Source organism: Macaca thibetana, chromosome 20 (genome assembly GCF_024542745.1).
Source record: "Macaca thibetana thibetana isolate TM-01 chromosome 20, ASM2454274v1, whole genome shotgun sequence".
Lineage (NCBI taxonomy): Eukaryota > Metazoa > Chordata > Mammalia > Primates > Cercopithecidae > Macaca > Macaca thibetana.
The window spans coordinates 54178000-54197604 of NC_065597.1; the positions used below are offsets into that span (position 1 = coordinate 54178000).

Genomic DNA, 19605 nt, shown 5'->3' on the forward strand with positions numbered 1-19605 from the left:
GAATACAAAAATTAGCCGGGTGTGGTGCCACGCGCCTGTAATCCCAGCTACTTGGGAGGCTGAGGCAGGAGAATCGCTTGAATCTAGGAGGTGGAGGTTGCAGTGAGCTGAGATCACACCACTGCACACCAGCCTGGGTGACAGAGTGAGACTCCATCTCAAAACAAAACAAAACAAAACAAAACAGCAGGCTTCATCTAACAACTATACTTTTTTTTTTAGAAGGATGACCTGGCCTAAAAGGCTCAGGGGAAGAGGGATGGCCTGGTCTCTAATGTTTGGTGGCAGGGAAATTAAACAGGATGAGGCTGGGAAGGGCCCATTTGGTTGGATGCTTTTGTGGCCCTTTTGCTGGGGCATCTTGGTTGGGGAGGGACAGAATGGATCCCAAACTGTAAGGAGTAAAAGAGTCAATGTGGGGTGAATAAGGGGAGGTAGCCATCTGAGATCAACTTCCAGGAAATTCGTCTGTTCGTAGACAATGGAATAAACATGACCCAACCTCTCTGGTTACAAAAGAAATGCAGATTAAAAGGACAACATTGTGACTTATCTGCTTGGTACAGTCTGATGGCCTGGGCAGTCCTGGGTGTAGGAAAGTGGTGTGTAATCTTTGTACAAAGCAATTTGAAATAAAAGGACTCTCTCTTCTCAAAGTGTAAGCTCTAGGCCGGGCGCAGTGGCTCACTCCTGTAATCTCGGTACTTTGGGAGGCCAAGGTGGGAGGATCACTTGAGGCCAGGAGTTCGAGACCAGCCTGGACAACATGGTGAAACCCCATCTCTACTAAAAATACAAAAATTAGTTGGGTGTGGTGTCACATGTCTGTAATCCTAGCTACTCGGGAGGCTGAGGCACGAGAATCACTTGAACCCGGGAGGCAGAGGTTGCAGTGAGCCGAGATCGCCCCACTGCACTCCAGCCTGGGCAGCAGAGTGAGACCCTGTCTCCAAAAAAAAAAAAAAAAAAAAAAAAGTGTAAAAGTGTAAACTCTTTGACCTGGCTGCTCCAGTAGGAATTTATCCTAAGGAAATAGTTTGGCAAAGGCAGCGGTGAATCAAAGTGTTGTTTATAATGTAAACTTATAGAAACAACCTATGTATCCAGTAATAGAGGATTGGCTGAGTGAAATAATGGTTTATTCATCCCAGAATTTGCTGTCAGCTTTAACCTGTTTTGATCCACACATGTGGTGGATCATGTGGTGGAGAAAAGGATTGGGTGAGTGGGAAATGGGGATGGGAGGGAGATTTTTGCTAAATATTCTTTTCTACCTTTTGTATGTTGAACCATGTGAGTCTATTACCTATCAAAAAGTTAAAATAAAAACGTTAATGTGATAAAAATGATGATCTTGAGCTATAATTGCCAACATGAAAGGCCATTTATGATACACAATTTAGTGGAAAAAGCAGATTGTAGGACCGGGTGAGCATATTTTTGTGAAAAAAAATATATATTATATATATATATTTACTTGGGTAAACACTACAAGAGAAAAGCAAAATGTCACCTATAGTTGTGTCTGGATCGTGGTTTTTGGTGACTGTGGGTTTTTTTTCTCTTTTTATATTTGTATTTTCTAATTTTTAAAAGAATGATGAATGAAGGTATTGTATAATTTAAAACACACACTTTTTGGACGTTAGTGGGAAAACTGGTGAAACTGAATAAAGTCTGTAATTCAGTTCAAAGTTTTGTACCAGCATTCATTTCTTAGTTTTGACAAACATCCCATGACTCTTTAAGCCACAGTAACATTAGGAGAAACTGGGTAAAGGGTGTACGGAAACTGTCCATACTATTTTTGCAAGTCATCCATAGAGCTAAACTGATTTAAAGCAAAAAGCCTTTTTTGTTTGTTTGTTTGTTTCAAGGAAATTGGGTCTTGTTCTGTCTTCCAGGCTGGAGTGCAGTAACACAATCACCGCTGATTGCAGCTTCAACCTCCCAGATCAAGTGATCCTCCCACTTCAGCCTCCCAAGTAGCTGGGACTACAGGTACATGTTACCACGTCCAGCTAATTTCCGTATTTTTTTGTAGAGACAGGGTCTTGCTACACTGCCAGGGCTGGCCTTGAGCTCCTGGGCACAAGCCATCCTCCTGATTCGGTCTCCCAAAATGTTGAGATTACAAGTGCAAGCCACTGAGCCTGGCCCAAAAAGCCTTTTAAGAAAAGTTTTTAGCTGGGCACAGTGGCTCACGCCTGTGATCCCAGGCGTGATGGAGGCTGAGGCAGGCAGGTCACTTGAGGTCAGGAGTTTAAGACCAGCCTGGCCAACATGGTGAAACCCTGTCTCTACTAATAAAAATACAAAAGCCGGGCATGGTGGTGCACATTTGTAATCCCAGCTATTCAGGAGGCCAAGGCAGGAGAATGGCTTGAACCCAGGAGACGGAGGTTGCATTGAGCTGAGATCACACCACAGCACTCCAGCTTGGGTGACAAGAGCAAAACTCCATCTCGAAAAAATAAAAAAATTAAAAAAAAGAAGTTGTTTTTAAAATAAGTTTACTGGTGTGGTGGCACATGCTTGTAGTGCCAACTACTCTGGAGGCTGAGGCGGGAGGATCACTTCAGCCCGGGAAGTCAAGACTGCAGTGAGCCAAGGTCACACCACTGCATTCCAGCCTGGGCGACAGAACAAGATCCCATCTCTTAAAAAAATAAAAAAATAAAAATAAATAAAAAGTTTATGACCAAAAAAAAGTCTCACAGGCAGGCTGGGTGTGGTGGCTCATGCCTGTAATCTCAGCACTTTGGGAGGGTGAGGCGGGTGGATCACCTGAGTTCAGGAGATCTGAGACTAGCCTGGCCAACATGGTGAAAGCCAGTCTCTACTAAAAATACAAAAATTAGCTGGGTGTGGTGGTACCCACCTGTAATCCCAGCTACTCGAAAGGCTGAGGTGGGAGAATCGCTTGAACCGGGGAGGTGGAGGTTGCAGTTAGCCGAGGTTATGCCACTGCACTCCAACCTGGGCAACAAGAGTGAGACTCCCTCTAAAAACAAAAACAAAAACAACAAAAAAGAAAGAATAGGAGGGGAATTGTGGGAGAACAAGGGGGATGAACGGCGGAGGGGAATGGGCTAGGGTAGAAGAGGCACCTCCTTCTCCAACCTTGGAGGGAAAAGAACAAAGATAAGAGGGGACATAAGTGAAGTTTCATTCATGCCAACACACCTTAGTTGTCTCTGGAAGGTCAGGGCCAGCTCATCTGCTGAGGCTTATGGGGATGAGTAAAGGGTGGGGATTGTGAATGGCAGAGAAGGTCTGGAATCCAAAATGAGATATGCAAATCAAATTACATGAAAGAACACTGTTTTCCAATTATCCCAGGAGATAAGTCACTTCAAAATTGTTAAAATTAAGGAGACCTTTTGGCCTCCAACCCCTACATATTGAGTCGGAAATTCCATGGAAGAGACCTGATATCTTCATATTTAACAAGCACCCCAGGTTCTTGAGGAATGGCTGAGGGACACTAAGGTAAAGGAATGCTGAACCCTGACCGCTGAAAGTGTGCTCTGAGGACCAGTAGCTTCTTTTTTTATTTTGTTTTGATTTGCTTGAGATGGAGTTTCGCCCTTGTCACCCAGGCTGGAGTGCAATGTTGGGATCTCGACTCACTGCAACTTCTGTCTCCAGGGTTCAAGCAATTCTCCTGCCTCAACCTCCCGAGTAGCTGGGATTACAGGTGCCCACCATCACGCCCAGCTAATTTTTGTATTGTAGTGGAGAAGGGGCTTCGCCATGTTGGCCAGGCTGGTCTCGAACTCCTGACCTCAGGTGATTTGCCTCCCTCGGCCTCCCGAAGTGCTGGGATTACAGGCCTGAGCCACCGCACCCAGCTGATGACCAGTAGCTTCTGCCTCACCTGGGAGCCAGTTAGAACTGTACACCTCATTCCAGACCTAACAGATCAGAGTCTGCATTTTAAATTGAATCCCTAATGGTTCATATGAAGATCAAAGTTTGAGAAGCATTATGCTAACTAACTGCCCTGACCATAAATGTGTAACTGATCAATTGATATAATTACACAATTTTCCCCAGCTGGGCTAATGAGCCCACTAGCCGAAAGAGAGAAACTCTCATTTGCACTGTTCCAGGGTTGCAGGAGTGAAAAGGTAGGGAGGTGTTGAATGCATGGCTAAAGTGTTTGACTATGAGGTCTCCTACAGAAAGATGAAGGAGAGGACAGATGAGTTGGGAGTTTAGCTCCTCAAAGTTGAACACTTGAGGCCAGGAGTTCAAGACCAGCCTGGCAACACGGTGAGAACCCATTTCCACAAAAAATTTAGCAAATCTGGAGATTCCAATTGGGTCAAGAAATAGGGTAGAGAACAAGAGTAGGAAAAGTGGAGGGGGCCAGGCACGGTGGCTCACGCCTGTAATCCCAGCACTTTGGGAGGCCGAGGCGGGTGGATCACTTGAGGTCAGGAGTTCGAAACCAGCCTGACCAATATGGTGAACCCCGTCTCTACTAAAAATATAAAAAAAATCAGTCGGGTGGCCGGGCGCTGTGGCTCACGCCTGTAATCCCAGCACTTTGGGAGGCCGAGGCGGGCGGATCACGAGGTCAGGAGATCGAGACCATCCTGGCTAACACGGTGAAACCCCGTCTCTACTAAAAATGCAAAAAATTAGCCGGGCGAGGCGGCGGGCGCCTGTAGTTCCAGCTACTCGGGAGGCTGAGACAGGAGAATGGCGTGAACCCGGGAGGCGGAGCTTGCAGTGAGCCGAGTTCGCGCCATTGCACTCCAGCCTGGGCGACTAAGCGAGACTCTGTCTCAAAAAAAAAAAAAAAAAAAAAAAAAAAAAAAATCAGTCGGGCGTGGTAGAGGGAGCCTGTAATCCCAGCTACTCGGGAGGCTGAGGCAAGAGAATCCCTTGAACCCCGGAGGTGGAGGTTGTGGTGAGCCGAGATCACGCCACTGCACTCCAGTCTGGGCGACAGGGTGAATTCCCTCTCAAAAAGAAAAAAAAAAAGTGGAGGAATGGGAAGTATTTCATACCAAATGTGTAGCTTTGGGAATGTGTGGCTACCAAAGACTGAAGAGGAAAGTTATTGGAGTTGAGGAACTCAAAGAATTGTGAGGTCTCCTGATTGAGTGGGTCATTCAGAGTTCAAGTACAATCTGCTCAAGCTGAGGACTTAGACTTGTTTGCTTGGTCACTGTTCTTTGGGAAATCCACATGGTGTGGGTGGCACTCACCTTTATCCAGGATGGAAACATGACTCAGATATGGCCAATGAGAGTGTCATCCTCTGACCACTGTGATTGGTTCAGAGCTGGGCATGTGACCCAAACAGGACCAATCAGAATCCCTTGCTGGGTTTGATCTATGAATGCAGGCCGAAGGAGGAGCTAGTTTTCTTTGACATGAATGAGCTGGAAAAGCAGTAGAGGCTTAGCGGGGTGAGTGGTTGTCAGAGGCCATCTTCACACACTGTGGAGAGAAGTGATCTCAAAGAAAGTCAAGGAGATCAGGGGAATGGAGGAGGGTGATAGATGGGGCCCTAATGACTGAACATTGGGTCCATCTGCCCTTAAAGCTAGATGCATCTAGACAGTTCATTTAAGTGAGTCACAATAACCCCCTCCCTCACTGTTTACCAAAGCCAGTGTGAGCTGGGGTGTCTGCCATACCTGAAAAAGCACAAATAAGACTGGGTGCCGTGGCTCAGGTCTATAATCCCAGAGCTTTGGGAGGCCAAGGCGGCAGGATCAGTTGAGGCCAGGAGTTGAAGACCAGCCTGGCAACACGGTGAGAACCCATTTCCACAAAAAATTAAAAAAAAAAAATTTTTTTTTTCTTTTAAGGAGCCGGGCATGGCGGTCCATGCCTGTAGTCCCAGCTACTCAGAAGGCTGAGGCAGGAGAATGGCTTGAGCCCAAGGAGTAGGGGCTGCAGTGAGGTATGATGGTGCCACTGCACTCCAGCCTGTGTCACAGAGCAAGACTCCATCTCTTCAATTAAAAAAAAAAAAATGCGTAAATGCAAGAGGAGCAAACAGGGCAGCAGGGGCTGAAGTCTTCAGGGGATGTAAACGGTCCTGGATGATGGTGGGTGGTGTTGGCAAGGGTGAGAGAGGTGGTATGTTGGTGCCAGGGTCTTCAAAGGAGGAAGGCTGTAAATAGTGCAGTGGAAGGGAAGTGGCAGAGACAGCCTGGGAAAATGTCAAGGTCACCTTGAGGAGGCCTGTGGACAAGGAAGCAGCCCGTAGCCTCCACCCAAAGCCTGACAGTGAGGCAGGACCATCAGGACCAGAGACCTGTACATGAACTGAGCCTGGCCCTTGTTCGGGTTTAACCCTGACCTGACCACCAATTGACCCCTGATTCTGACTGCACTGGGCTCTCCTCTGGCCATTGGCTCACCCTCGACTCAGGCCCCATGCCAAGCTCTGATCCTGTCCTTTTTCTCTCCCTCCTTTCATACTCAGTGTAAAGCCCCTGGTGTATGCTGGCTGGCCCACGGCCATCATAGTCTCTCCTTATTTCATGAGGGGCATCCATTACTCGCCAAGGCCAAGAACATTATTCTAAGATCTCAAGCCATGGCCCAGAAAGCCGTATCCAGTTTTCCACCTAAAGAAGCAGCTAGTGACCTTCTAAATCCTCCTCTCTTTTTCAACGTCTCTGCCCCAAGGGAGGATGTGATGAGGACACCCCCTTGACTCCCAAGATATTCTGTAAGGCCATCAATTTCCATAAACTGTCCATTGAGGGTGGGCTGGCATCTGCATGAATATGGGGGCTCCATAGATGTTCAGTTTGGTCATTTTTCAGGTGCCCAGCCTTAAGCCAGAAAGTTTAAGTCAGTAATAGTAGATCCCAGACAACTCCCTTGAGGATCTTCAAGAGTTGCAAAACCTGAGTTGCATTTATTATTATTATTTTAAAGTTCAAGATATAGCAGCTTTAAAAACCAGAAGATCCCAGAGGGCATTTCCCTGTGGTCCTAAAAGTTCTTTACAGCATCTGCCTCTAGGGCAGCAGAGGAAAAAAATTGTAGTTGGCAGTGCTTACCCAACATTAGCCCATTCAGCTGCCTGTAGGTGGCCTTACTAATGTCTGATGCATGGTAAATACCTAATGTTATAACAACAACAACAACAAAAACCCAACACTAGAAAATTCTGCTGTGGATCTTTCACGAGCCAGGCCCTCTGCCAAGCGCTCAGAATCAACCTTATCTCATTTTACTCTCAAAATAAGCTTAGGTAGTAAAAACTGTCATTACCCACCCCCGCCTCCACCTGCTTTTATAGATGAGAAAACTGGGGCAGAGACTGGTTAAGAAACTAGCCCAGAGTCATACAGCTAGTAAGTGTTGGGACTTGGATTTGAACCAGGTATTCTGACTTCGGGGCTTGAAAAATAATTCTGGATCGCTTCTTGGCCTTTTGGCCAAGATCAAGTGTAAAAAATAATTATAGGATAGGTGTGTAGTAGAATGGATGGATGGATATGTGAATGGATGGATGGATGAATGGATGGATGAACTGATATGTGAAAGGATGGATGGGTGAATGAATGGATATGTGAATGGATGGATGGATGGATGGATGGATGGATGAATGGATGGATGGGTATGTGAATGGATGAGTGAGTGGATAAATGAATGGATGGATGAGTGGATGGATGGACAGATATGTGAATGGATGAGTGAGTAGATGAATGGATGCATGGATGGATATGTGAATGGATGGATGGATGAGTGGATGGATGAACAGATATGTGAATGGATGAGTGAGTGGATGGATGGATGGATGGATGGGCGGATATGTGAATGGAAGAGTGAGTGGACGAATGGATGAATGGATGGATATGTGAATGGATGGATGGAGAATGGATGAACAAGTTAATGTTGGATGATTCAGAGGCTGGAGGTATTCAGGAGGCAGAAGTGTGTTCTGAGGCTGGCAGGGATCTGGGGACTGACTGGCTGCAGAAGGTTGGCAGGCAACCACAGATAGCCAGCCTCACTACCTTGCCAAAACTCCGTTTGCTTTTCTTCTTTTTCTCATGTTTGTACTTGAATCTATTTCATGTTGCTGGGTTGGAAAATCCTCTGAGCTGGCTTGAGTTCCCTCATGTAAGAAAAGAGAGCCCAGATGGTATCTCTTGGAAGCCTGTCATTGTGGAGTAATGGCTGGTCTTTTTCTTCTTTGTGCTTTTCTGAAAATGCCCAGTTTTCTATAGTGTGGAATGGGGTATCTATTGTTGCACTAAACCCTGGTGGCTCTTGGGCAATCATTCCTTACCCTCCTCTTTTAATGTGACTTTTAGGGGGAGGGCTGCTATCCCAATTCAGAAGTACACACAAAATCCAGGTCTGGCAAACCACAATGTTTTCATTCATTTGGCCACAGTGGTTGATTCAAGAAAAGCCCCATGACCTAAGGATGTCCAATGCAAGCCCATTCAATAATTTGGGGGTTTGAAATAGTTATAAGACAGAAGTTCTCTTTCTTTGGATGAGGAGAGTGCTAAGAGATAGTACATATGTCTAGGGTTTCTAGCACCCATCTTAACACTGTATGGTGAGTATGTCTAAGAATGGAGCTAACACAAGGGAAGACAAATGAGAGAGAGAACTTAGAGTTCAGATTTCATCTTCTGAATTCCTTGATCCAGCCATACCTGAAGCAGAGACCCATGGGCGTTTCAATTATGTGAGCCTATATGTATTTACTTTTTCTTAATCAAATGTAATTTAGGCTTTTACCACTGACAGACAAGATTCCAAACACAATACTTACTACTTTTCTATGACTACAAATAAAAAGTGTATTTTTAATAATGTTATTACCAGTCATGGAGGCTCATGCCTGTAATTCCAGCACTTTGGGAGGCTGAGGCAGGTGAAGCCCAGGAGTTCAAGACCAGCCTGGACAACATGGTAAGACTCCATCTTTGCAAAAAATACAAATATTAGCCAGGTGTGGCTACTGACTGTATACTTGGGAGGCTGAGGTAGAAGGATTGAGCCTGGGAGGTTGGGGCTGCAGTAAACTGTGATGGTGACATTTCACTCCAGCCTGGGTGACAGAGTGAGACCCTGTCTCAAATAATAATAATAATAATAATAATAATAATAATAATAATAATATTGTTCTTAAAAAAGAACAAAAGACAACTGTCAGATCCCTGAGTACATGCAATCATTTAACAAAGAGAGCTGTTGAACAACAGAGTTTGTCAGACCAACACCTGCCCATCTGGCCAGAGGTATGAGCAGACGAGGCTGAGAAGATTCCACTGGGAATGTTCCTGGAGGAGGGCGAAGGAGCGTTTTGACAATCAGTTCTGTTTCACCTCCTCCTGCTGCTCCTTCCAGCTTCCAGCTGGGCACAATGGGGCCCCTTCAGTCTGCAACCCGCAATTAGAGCACACGTCTCAGGAATCCTGCTGATCCAGACCCCTTCTCCACCCTGGGCCGGTCCTGCCTTGGGAGAGAAGGAGCTAGAACAGTTTATCCATTTCCTAGGAGGTAGCGGTGGCTGCATGAGCCAGAGGTGGGTCTGGAGGGGACATTCGCAGGGCAGCCACCCTGGGGAATGTGTGGCCAGTCATTTCTTGGGGATGCCTCTGTGGAGGGGACAGAGCCAGAAAGATATTTGCACCCTGGGGACATTGCCTTGAATGCTAGGTTGCTTTTAGGATGTGTTATGAACATCCATGCAACACCTGTGTTAACACCCACTCATCATTTTCTTGCTTTTCTAAGATTTTTTTTTCTAAGACAAAGTTTTGCTTTGTTGCCCAAGCTGGAGTGCAGTGGCATGACAATACTCACTGTAGCCACAAACTTCTGGGCTCAAGTGATCCTCCCCCACTCAGCCTCCCCAGTATCTACTACTACAGGCCACCATGTCTAGCTGTTTTTCATCTGTAGAGATGAGGTCTTGCTATGTTGCCCAGGTTGACCTCAAACTCTTGGGCTCAAGTGATCCTCTTGTCTGAGTCTCCCAAAGTGTTGGGACTACAGTCATGAGTCACTGAGTCTGGCCTGAGATTTTCAAAAAATGTTGCAAAATCATGCACTATGGAAGAATGCGTAAAAGACATATGTGGTTTTAAAAAATAGGAAAGCTGGCCAGGCACAATGGCTTACGCCTGTAATCCCAGCACTTTGGGAGGCCAAGATAGGCAGATCACTTGATCCCTGGAGTTCAAGACCAGCCAGGTAACATGATGAAAATCTATCTCTACCAAAAATTAGCAGGGCATGGCGACGCATGCCTGTCATCCCAGCTACTTGGGAGGCTGAGATGGGAGGATCACCTGAGTCTGGGAAGTCAAGGCTGCAGGGAGCTGTGATCATGTCACTGTTCTCACTCTACCCTGGGTGTTGGAGTGAGACCCCGTCAAAAAAAAAAAAAGCAAAGCAAACACTTGGGTTTCTACTGCCACTTAAAGTGAGAAATAGGTCCTTGCTACCCAGTTTTCCAAATGCCCTGTGTACCGCTAGTCACTTCTACTTTCTCCTCCACTAGTCCAGCCCCAGGCCAGAAGTTTCTGCTCTTCTAACTTCTATGCTTAGTGCATCTTGCTTTTCTTTATAATTTCACTTATTATTTTTCATTAGGTCAACTCGCTCTCTTTTCATTTAAATAAATTTAGTTTTTGGATTTTTTATTTTTTATCACATAACTCTTTTCTTTTTTTTAGGCGGAGTTTCACTCTTGCTACCCAGGCTGGAGGGCAGTGGCATGATCTCGTCTCATTGCAACCTCTGCTTCCTGGGTTCAAGCCATTCTCCTGCCTCAGTCTCCTGAGTAGCTGAAATTACAGGCGTCTACCACCACGCCCGGCTAATTTTTTGCATTTTTAGTAGAGATGCGGTTTCACCTTGTTGACCAGGCTGGTCTCAAACTCCCGACCTCAGGTGATCCACCCGCCTGGGACTCCCAAAGTGCTGGGATTACAGAGGTGAACCACCACGCCCAGCCACATAACTCTTTTAAAGTGCACAGTTCAGCAGCATTTACTATGTCCTCCATGCCATGTAACTACCACCTTTATCTAGTTCCAAGGTTTTTTCGTTATCCACAAAGGAGACTCCGTATCCATTAAGCAATCACTCTCCATTTCTCCTCCCTGCAATCTGCTTTCTATCTGTGAATTTATCCATTCTGAGTATTTCGTATAAATGGAATGGGACCATATATGACCTTTTGCATCTGCTGGCTTTGTTCACTTTGCATGAGGTTTTCAGGGTTCATTCATACGTCAGTAGTTCATTCTTTTTTAATTTTTTGTTTTATTTTTATGGATTTAGGGATACAAGTACAGTTGTGTTACATGGATATATTGCATTAGTAGTGAAGTGTGTGCTTTTAGTGTAGCCATCACCTGAACAGTGTGCATTGTCTCCAATAGGTAGTGTTTCATTCCTCATCCCCCTGCCACCTTCCTACCTTTTGGAGTTCATTTCTTTTAATGGGTGAATAATATTCCACTGGGAATAAATTATTTATTTATTTATTTATTTATTTATTTATTTTTGAGACAGAGTCTTGCTCTGTTTCCCAAGCTGGAGTGCGGTGGTACAATCTTGGCTCACTGCAACCTCCGCCTCCTGGGTTCAAGCGATTCTCCTGTCTCAGTCTCCCAAGTAGCTGGGATTACGGGTGCACACAACCACGCCTGGTTAATTTTTGTATTTTTAGTAGAGACGGAGTTTCACCGTGTTGGCCAGGCTGGTCTCGAACTCCTGACCTCAAGTGATCCACCTACCTCGACCTCCCAAAGTGCTGGGATTACAGGTGTAAGCCACCACAGCTGGCCCAGAATAAACTTATTTTAAAAGGAAATGTTTCTGTTACCACTGGCTTCTCCTTCTTCCTAGAACATTCTTCCTCCAGACATATCTGCATGAGTGATTCTCTCCAGTTGCTCAGATCATATCCTCTCAAGGTCTCCCCTGACCAAATAGTATCGTTCCCAGCTCCCTCTGCCTGTCCTTGCCCTCTCAGCGCCCCTGACTGTTCCGTGTTTTCTTTTTTCCATAACACTGATTGCCTACATATATATTTTATACATTCTATCGTGCATGATTTTGTACAATTTTTTGAAAATCTCGGTTAAACAATTGACTTTTTTCTTCCATTGATCATTTTCGTGGTTTCTCATCCCCCAGTAGCCAAGTGAGTTCCATAAGGGTGGGGAGTTTTTTCTGCCTGACTGACAGATGCATCCCTAACTCCTACCATGTGCTGAGCACGTAGTAAACACTTTTGAAGGTAACGAAGAGACCCCCTCGCCCAAATACCCACATCCTAATGCCTGAGACCTGCGAACATTACCTTCTATGGCACAGGAAGAGACTTCACAGATGTGATTAAGGATCTTTCTCTTTTTTTTTTTTTTTTTTTCCTGAGACAGGATCTCACTCTGTTGCCCAGGCCAGAGTGCACTGGCTTGATCTCAGCTCACTGCAACTTCTGCCTCCCAGGCTCAAGCGATCCTCCTGCCTCAGCCTCCCAAGTCGCTGGGACTACAGACACGCACCACCGGACTCAGCTAAGTTTTGCATCTTTTGTAGAGGCGGGGTTTCATCATGTTGCTCAGGCTGGTCTCGAACTCCTAAGCTCAAGTGATCCACCTACCTTGGCCTCCCAAAGTGCTGGGATTATAGGTGTGAGCCACTGTGCCCAGCCAAGTTAAGGATCTTTAAATGTGGAAAATATCCTGAATCATCTGGGTGGACCCTAAATGTAATCACAAGTGTTTTTGTTAAAAGGAGGCAGAAGGAGATTTGGCAACAACAGAAGTCAATGTGATGACTGAAATAAGAGGCTTCTCTGCAGGCTTTGAAGATGGAGGAAGGGGCCACGAACCAAGGGATGCAGTTCTAAAAGTTGGAAAAGGCAGAAAAACAAAAACAAAAAACAAAAAAACAAAACAAACAGACAAACAAAAAACAGATTTTCCCCTAGAGCCCCTGGAGGGAGCACAGCCCTGCTGATAGCTTGATTTTAGCTCCATAAGATTCATTTCAGAGCTCTGGCCTCCAGAACTGTAAGAGAATAAATTTCTGTGGTTTTAAGCTACTAAGTTTGTGGTAGTTAGTTACAGCATCCACAGGAAATGAATACAGTGCTCAATAAACATTTGTTGCATGAATAAGTGATTGTTAAACTAGTGACCGAAGGAGATATGTTCTTTTATAATGCATGATCTTGCACTTTATTTTGCAAATCTCAGTCAATCAATTGACTTTTTTCTTCTATTGATTACATTAAGCATTGGTTACATTAAGCAGAAGACCACTGAGAAAACAGATGCAGTGAAGAAATGATGCTGTTAAGTTCAAATTAGATAGCAAGAGAACTAGAGAGCTACAGGCTCTGAGGCAGCTCTCTCTTTGTCAGAAAAGGGAGACGAACAGTGTTAGAAAGTGTTGAAGACCCATGAGCATCAAACTGAGATTTTGTTTTTTGTTTTTTTGGGATTTATTTTTGCAATGGGGTCTTGCTCTGTTGCCCAGGCTGGAGTGCAGTGGTTCAATCGCAGCTCACTGTGACCTTGACCTCCTGGGCTCAAGCCATCCTCCCACCTCAGCCTCCTGAGTAGCTGGAACTACAGGCGCACACCACACCACTCAGCTAATTTTTGTATATTTTTTTTGTAGAGACAGGGTCTATCTGTGTTGTGGCTGGTCTTGAACTCCTAGGCTCAAGCAATCCTCCTGCCTCGGCCTCCCAAAGTGCTGGGATTACAGGCATGAGCCACCACACCTGGCTGGAACTTTGTTCTTGCACATTGGAAAATGGACTAGCTTTCGTATTCTGTTAGTCAATGATATTTGATGCTCCAACTTGCTGGGGCAAGGGAAGACCATATAGAGAGAGTGACATTTGCATCTGGTCTTGAAGGATGCATGAATGAGTGGAGGGTGAGTGGAGGAAGACAGAGGGAACCATTCAGAGTTGCAGATAAGTCTGTGTGCTGCCTAAAATTATCACCATAGGGTGAGTCCTGCAACTTGAGAAACATGGCCAAGGTGTGATGGGGCGGATGGGGCACTGCCAAGAAGTGTCTAAGCAGGAGGTGTTGTGGTCCAGTCTGCACTACGGAGACATTCTCCTGGCATAGCCTGGAGTAGGGAAGGAGGAAGGAGAGCTGGGAGAAGGGAGATTCATGAAGAGGAGGGAGTTTCCTGTCACTTCACCTTTTGTCCTTATTAAGGATCCTTCTTAAACGTCAGAGTCTTGGAGTCTCCATCTTTGACTCTTTCTCTGCTTTATTTTTTTCAAGATGAGGATCTTGCTGTGTTGCCCAGGCTGGAGTACAGTGACAGACTCATGGGTCACTGCAGCCCCTAACTCCTGGGCTCAAGCAATCTTCCTGCCTTGGCCTCCCAAAGTGCTGGGATTACAGGTGTGTGCCACCGCACCTAACCCTTTGCTCCTCTTCTGATCTGCTTCCCTCCATGGTGACCTAAACCACACCCCTGGCTTTGTCCTGCCTGGATGACGCCCATGTCTCCATCTAGCCCAGACCTCTCTCCTGAGTTTTTAACCCCAGAAGAGATTGGCATGTTTATCTAATATTTTCCCTTGTGCAGGTTCGCAAGACATGGGCTGGGTCTGCAGTGCCTCTGTTCATCAGGGAGGTGGTCCATGGGTGGCAGGACACTAGGGTCTGGGATTCAGTGACCCTCCGAGAAGCAGTGAGGGTGGTGGCTCCATTTGAGAAGACCAGGGGTACATTAAGAACAGGCATTCCTGTGACTTACAAATGGAGTCGTTGTCCCTTGGAATCAGTAACTCCTGGCCATGGCAGTTGCTTATGAAAGGGTCTTGGAATGAAGTTGTTCTACTCCGTCCTCACCTTTGTCCTGGGAAGAGAAGGCCCCTCAGCTGAGCAGGCTGGATCTGAAGCTAAAGAGGGCTGGAGAAAACTTCAGGGGAAGACACACTTAGCCTCTGGGGAAAAGCTTCTATCTGAAAGGCAGTTTGCACAGTGCTTAAGTGCATTGGCTCTGCCTGCTAGCCTGGGCACATCAGTTACTAGCAGTGTGGCCATGAGAACTCTTTGTGACTCCTTTTCTTTTCTTTTCTTTTCTTTTCTTTTCTTTTCTTTTCTTCTCTTCTTCTCTTTTCCTTTCTTTTCTTTTCTTTATTTATTTTATTTTATTTATTTTTTAGATAGGATCTCTCTCTGTTCCCGAGGCTGCAGTGCGGTGGCACAGTCTCAGTTCATTGCAGCCTCAACCTCCTGGGCTCGAAGGATCCTCCTGCCTCAGCGTCCTGAGTAGCTGCTGGGACTACAGGCGTGTACTACCATCATGCCCAGATATTTTTTGTATTTTTTGTAGAGATGGGGTTTTGCCATGTTGCCCAGGCTGGTCTCAAATTCCTGAGCTCAATCTGCCCACCTTGGCCTCCCAAAGTGCTGGGATTATAGTTGTAAGCCACCACATTCGGCTTCCATTTCTTTATTTATGAGTTCCTGAGCTGTTAGAATTACACAAGCTGATGTGTGTGAAGTGCTTAGCAGAATCCCTGGCAAACTGTAAGAGCTAAATGCATGTTAGCCATTGTTAGTATTGTTACTGTTTTTGTAAGTGCCACAAACTTTTCCTAAATGCCAACACTGTACTCTGTCCTGTCCCCATCTAGGGACAAAGAGATAAGACACAATTCCTGTCCCTGCAGAGCTCATAGTCTAATGATAGAGACAGATGTAGGAAAAAATTTATACAGGGCCAGGCACCATGGCTCATCCTGTAATCCCAGTACTTTGGGAGGCTTAGATAGGAGGATAGCTTGAGGCCAGGAGTTTAAAACTAGCCTGGGCAACATAATAGGAACCCATCTCTACAAAAAATTTTAAAAAATTAGCCAGGCATAATGATGTGCTTCTGTAGTTACAGCTACCTGGGAAGCTGAGGCAGGAGGATTGCTTTAGCCTAGGAGGCTGAGGCTGCAGTGAGCGATGATTGTTTCAAGTCCAGGAGTTCAAGACCAGCCTGGACAACATAGTCAGATCTTGTCTCTATAAAAAATTTAAATACCAGCCATGGGTCGTGACATGCGCTTGTAATCCCAGCTACTCAGGAGGCTGAGGCAGGAGGTCAAGGCTGCAGTGAGCTATGATCATGCCACTGTGCTCCAGCCTGGGAGACAGAGGCAAGACCTTGCCTGTTTCATATATATATATATATATATATATATATATATATATTATATACACACACACACACACACACACACATATGTGTGAAAGCTGTATAATGGTGGAAGCTCCAACTTCTTGGGGCAAGGGAAGAAGATCAGGGAAAACTTTACAGAGGCGCTGACATTTGCAGTTGGCCTGGAAGGGTGAAGTGGGAAAGGAGGCAAGGAAATGCTGGACACTGTAAGAGCCAAACAAGAATGGAGACAGCTAGAGCTTGCTGGGTGTGCACGCCTGTGTGCTTGGGGAGAGTCGAGCAGCTGTTGGCTTTGGATTCTCGTGGCCTTGCCTTTGGCAAGCCTCACTAGAAGTGTTCCTCCATCAGGCAGAGGCTGGCCAGTTCCATGAATCTGAGGGCACCTCCTGCTCCCACCGTGGAGAAGGACGAGGAAGCTCCTGTCTGCGTTGTGCCCAGGTAGGCATCCGCTGCAAGTTCCCTGTCGGCACCGGCTATAGCCACCAGAGCCCAGCGTGGATGAGAGCCAGGCTCACGGCCTCTGTAACCCAATCCCCACCTGCATGGGCCTGGCTCCTGAGCCCACTTCATGGGGGAGCTCCCTCCAGTCTGGGGTCACCATGACCTCCTCCTTGCTGACTGGCATACCTGCTGGCAATGCCCTGCCCCGTGAGGTCTAGTGGAAACACCACGTAGGGCAGAGGCTTACTCTAGTCACAGGCCTGGGGTTGGGTTGAGTTGAACCAGGGGTGCCCAGGTCCAGACAGGGTCCCTACAGTCCTCTCTTTTACCAAGACTCTTGCCCTTACTAGCAGCCATTCTCATGAAGGGAATTAGTCCTGAATTGTGGACCTTCGCCAATCATAGATGAAGGACTTCCTTCAGCCCTAGAGCCAGGGTATTTAGCCTCTCCCCCTTCCCACCCAAAATAAAGGATGAAGCCTCATCCTTCAAAGGTACAGACCAGATTGGCTGCAAAATAATGGAGCGATAAAAGGCACCAGCTCTGGAGTCAGACTGTCTGGGGTCAAATCCCAGCTCAGCAACCTCCTAGCTGTGTCACCTTAGGCAAGTAACCTAATCTTTTATGCGTCAGTTCCTTCATCCACAAAATGGGATAATCATATCCATCGAATGTGCTCATCCAAGGATCAGCACAGTTTTCTGTAAAGGGCTAAAGGGAAAATATTTTAGGGTTTGCTGGCTTTGCAGGTTTGGGTTGTAGCTACTCAGCTCTGCCACTGTAGTGCAATGAATGGCCGTAAACAAAACTTGAACAAATGGATGTGGCTGTGTACCAACAAAACTTTATTTATAGACACTCAAAGTCGAATCTCATATCATTTTCATGAGTTACAGAATCTTCTTCTTTTGCTATTTAAAAGCAAAAATAAAAATTCTTGGCTGGGCACGGTGGCTTGTGCCTGTAATCCCTGCACTTTGAGAGGCTGAGGTGGGAAGATCATTTGAGGCCAGGAGTTCAAGAACAGCCTGGGTAACATAGTGAGATCCTATTTCTACAAAAAATAAAAAATAAAATAAAATAAAATTAAATTAAATTAAATTAAATTAAAATTTTAGTTCATGGTCAAAAACAGGATTTCGTTTGCAGAACACCATTTGCAGTCCCCTATGCTAACCTATCTAGGTGCTTAAAACAGTACCTAACACCTTTTCTTGGGTTGGCTTTAAACACCAACCAAGGATTTAATACCTGTTAGCCATTTTCGGGTGGGAAGATGTGAATGTGATATGAAGTGGGTCATCTGTCGCAGTTGGCTTGTTGGTGAGGGACAGGCCATTGGTGATGGGGGGGTCAGCTCTGTCTTGGAATAGCTGCCCAGAGCATGGCCCACCATGCTCCCCGTCTTCCCACCCAAAGTGACATGGGCCTCACCCTTTAAAAGGTACAGACACAAATTGGATGCAAAATCGTGGACTCAGATTGTCTGGGTTCAAATCCTAGCTCTGCCACCTCCTCACTGTGTCACCTTGGGCCAGTAACTTAATCTTTCTGTGCCTCAGTTTCTTCATCCACAAAATGGGATAATCAGATCCATCTCCTGGGTCCACCCCTGCCCCAAAGTGAGGACACTCTGACATAGTCCCAGACCTCCACCACGGCACTCTGATCTCCACCAACACTCCAAGGGCCCTGGGCCAGTTCTCTGCTGCCTGAGGGCATGGAGGACACCTTTCCCCAGTGTCAGTGACGAAGAACAGTTTATTCACAAACGGCTCCGGCTTCAGGGCTGGCACTTTCTCCTATCTTTGGCATCCGGCAGTAGCTATCCAGCCTTGATACTCAAGGTCACATCCTTGGGCCCCGACCCAGGCTGGCAGTGCGGGTGAAACCCTCGGCTTTGGGGCTTTGGAAGAGTCCTTCCCTCTCAAGACCTGCAAAGAGCTGCATCAGCCCTCACTCGCCTTCGCTTGGGCCGGCACCACTGCCTCGGCCCCCAGTCTCTACTGACGCGCTAATAGTTCAGGTCCCAGGATATATCTCAGCCTGGATAGTTGTGAGTGTTGCTGCGTAGTACCCGATGGGTCTTCCTGCACATGTCCAGGCCCCATCTTGCGGTTTAAAGCAGGCTTTTTGGTTGGAGTCTCTGAAAAGCCCAGAATGGGGCAGAGGGTCCCCTGTGAGCACATCTGGGGGCACCCGGTCCATGTCCTTAGACTGTGGCTGGTGGTCCTTAGACCATGGCTGGTGGTCCTGACTAGATCTGTCTTCTCATCCCTGACTCAGAGCTCATCTAGTATTTGGGTATCTGTGAGCTGGTTGGAAAAGGCCCTCTCCAAGCGCAAGGTATTGTATTTGGGGGGCGGTGTGCCGGGCACTTGGGTTCCTAGGGCTGGAGGCAGGTGCAAAGCAGAGTTGAAAGTGGGTAGGTCATTGTCTATATCCAGGGCTGGGTTGTCCTGGCCCTGTGGGCTGCGGGGAGCTTCTGGACAGGGGGGAGCCTGCTTCCGAGCCCACCACTCCTTGGCTTTCTGCCACTGGCGGCGGGCAATGATAGAGAAGAAGTCGATGAAGAAGACCTCAATGATCTCAATGACGCAGACAACAGAGCAGCTCATCCACAGGCCCAGCTGGCCACCGAAGTTGGACAGAAGCATCTCAATCTGCAAGAGAGGCCAAGCCACATAAGTCCCATCAAGAGGGACCTCCCCACAAGTTGGTCTCACACAGGAACCCTGATTCCCAAGGGAGCCACGGGTCAGCCCTGACCCTGCACAGACTGGGAGGAAGAAGCAGGCAGGCTTCCTGTCTCCTCTTACTCTGTGTGTTCTGACCTGAGACCCTAGCCTACAGCAGCCTTCCTAGAGCAGGCTGGAACCCCTTTCCCTGATTCTGCTCCCCAAGGCCAGGCAGATGCTCACATCTGCCCCCAAAGTGAGGACACTATGACATAGTCCCAGACCTCCACCACGGCACTCTGATCT

At 46.7% G+C, this 19605-nt stretch overlaps 1 protein-coding gene across 1 annotated transcript in view; it reads right to left on the minus strand.

The window, feature by feature from the left end:
- Nucleotides 1–17446: 17446 nt before the first annotated feature.
- Nucleotides 17447–19605, minus strand: part of SCNN1G (sodium channel epithelial 1 subunit gamma) — a 32884-nt gene continuing 30725 nt past the window's right edge. Inside the window, exon 13 of the mRNA XM_050773826.1 lies at nt 17447–19284. Coding sequence (XP_050629783.1) covers nt 18904–19284 — 381 coding nt within the window. The 3' untranslated portion in view covers nt 17447–18903. The remainder of the gene's footprint in view (nt 19285–19605) is intronic.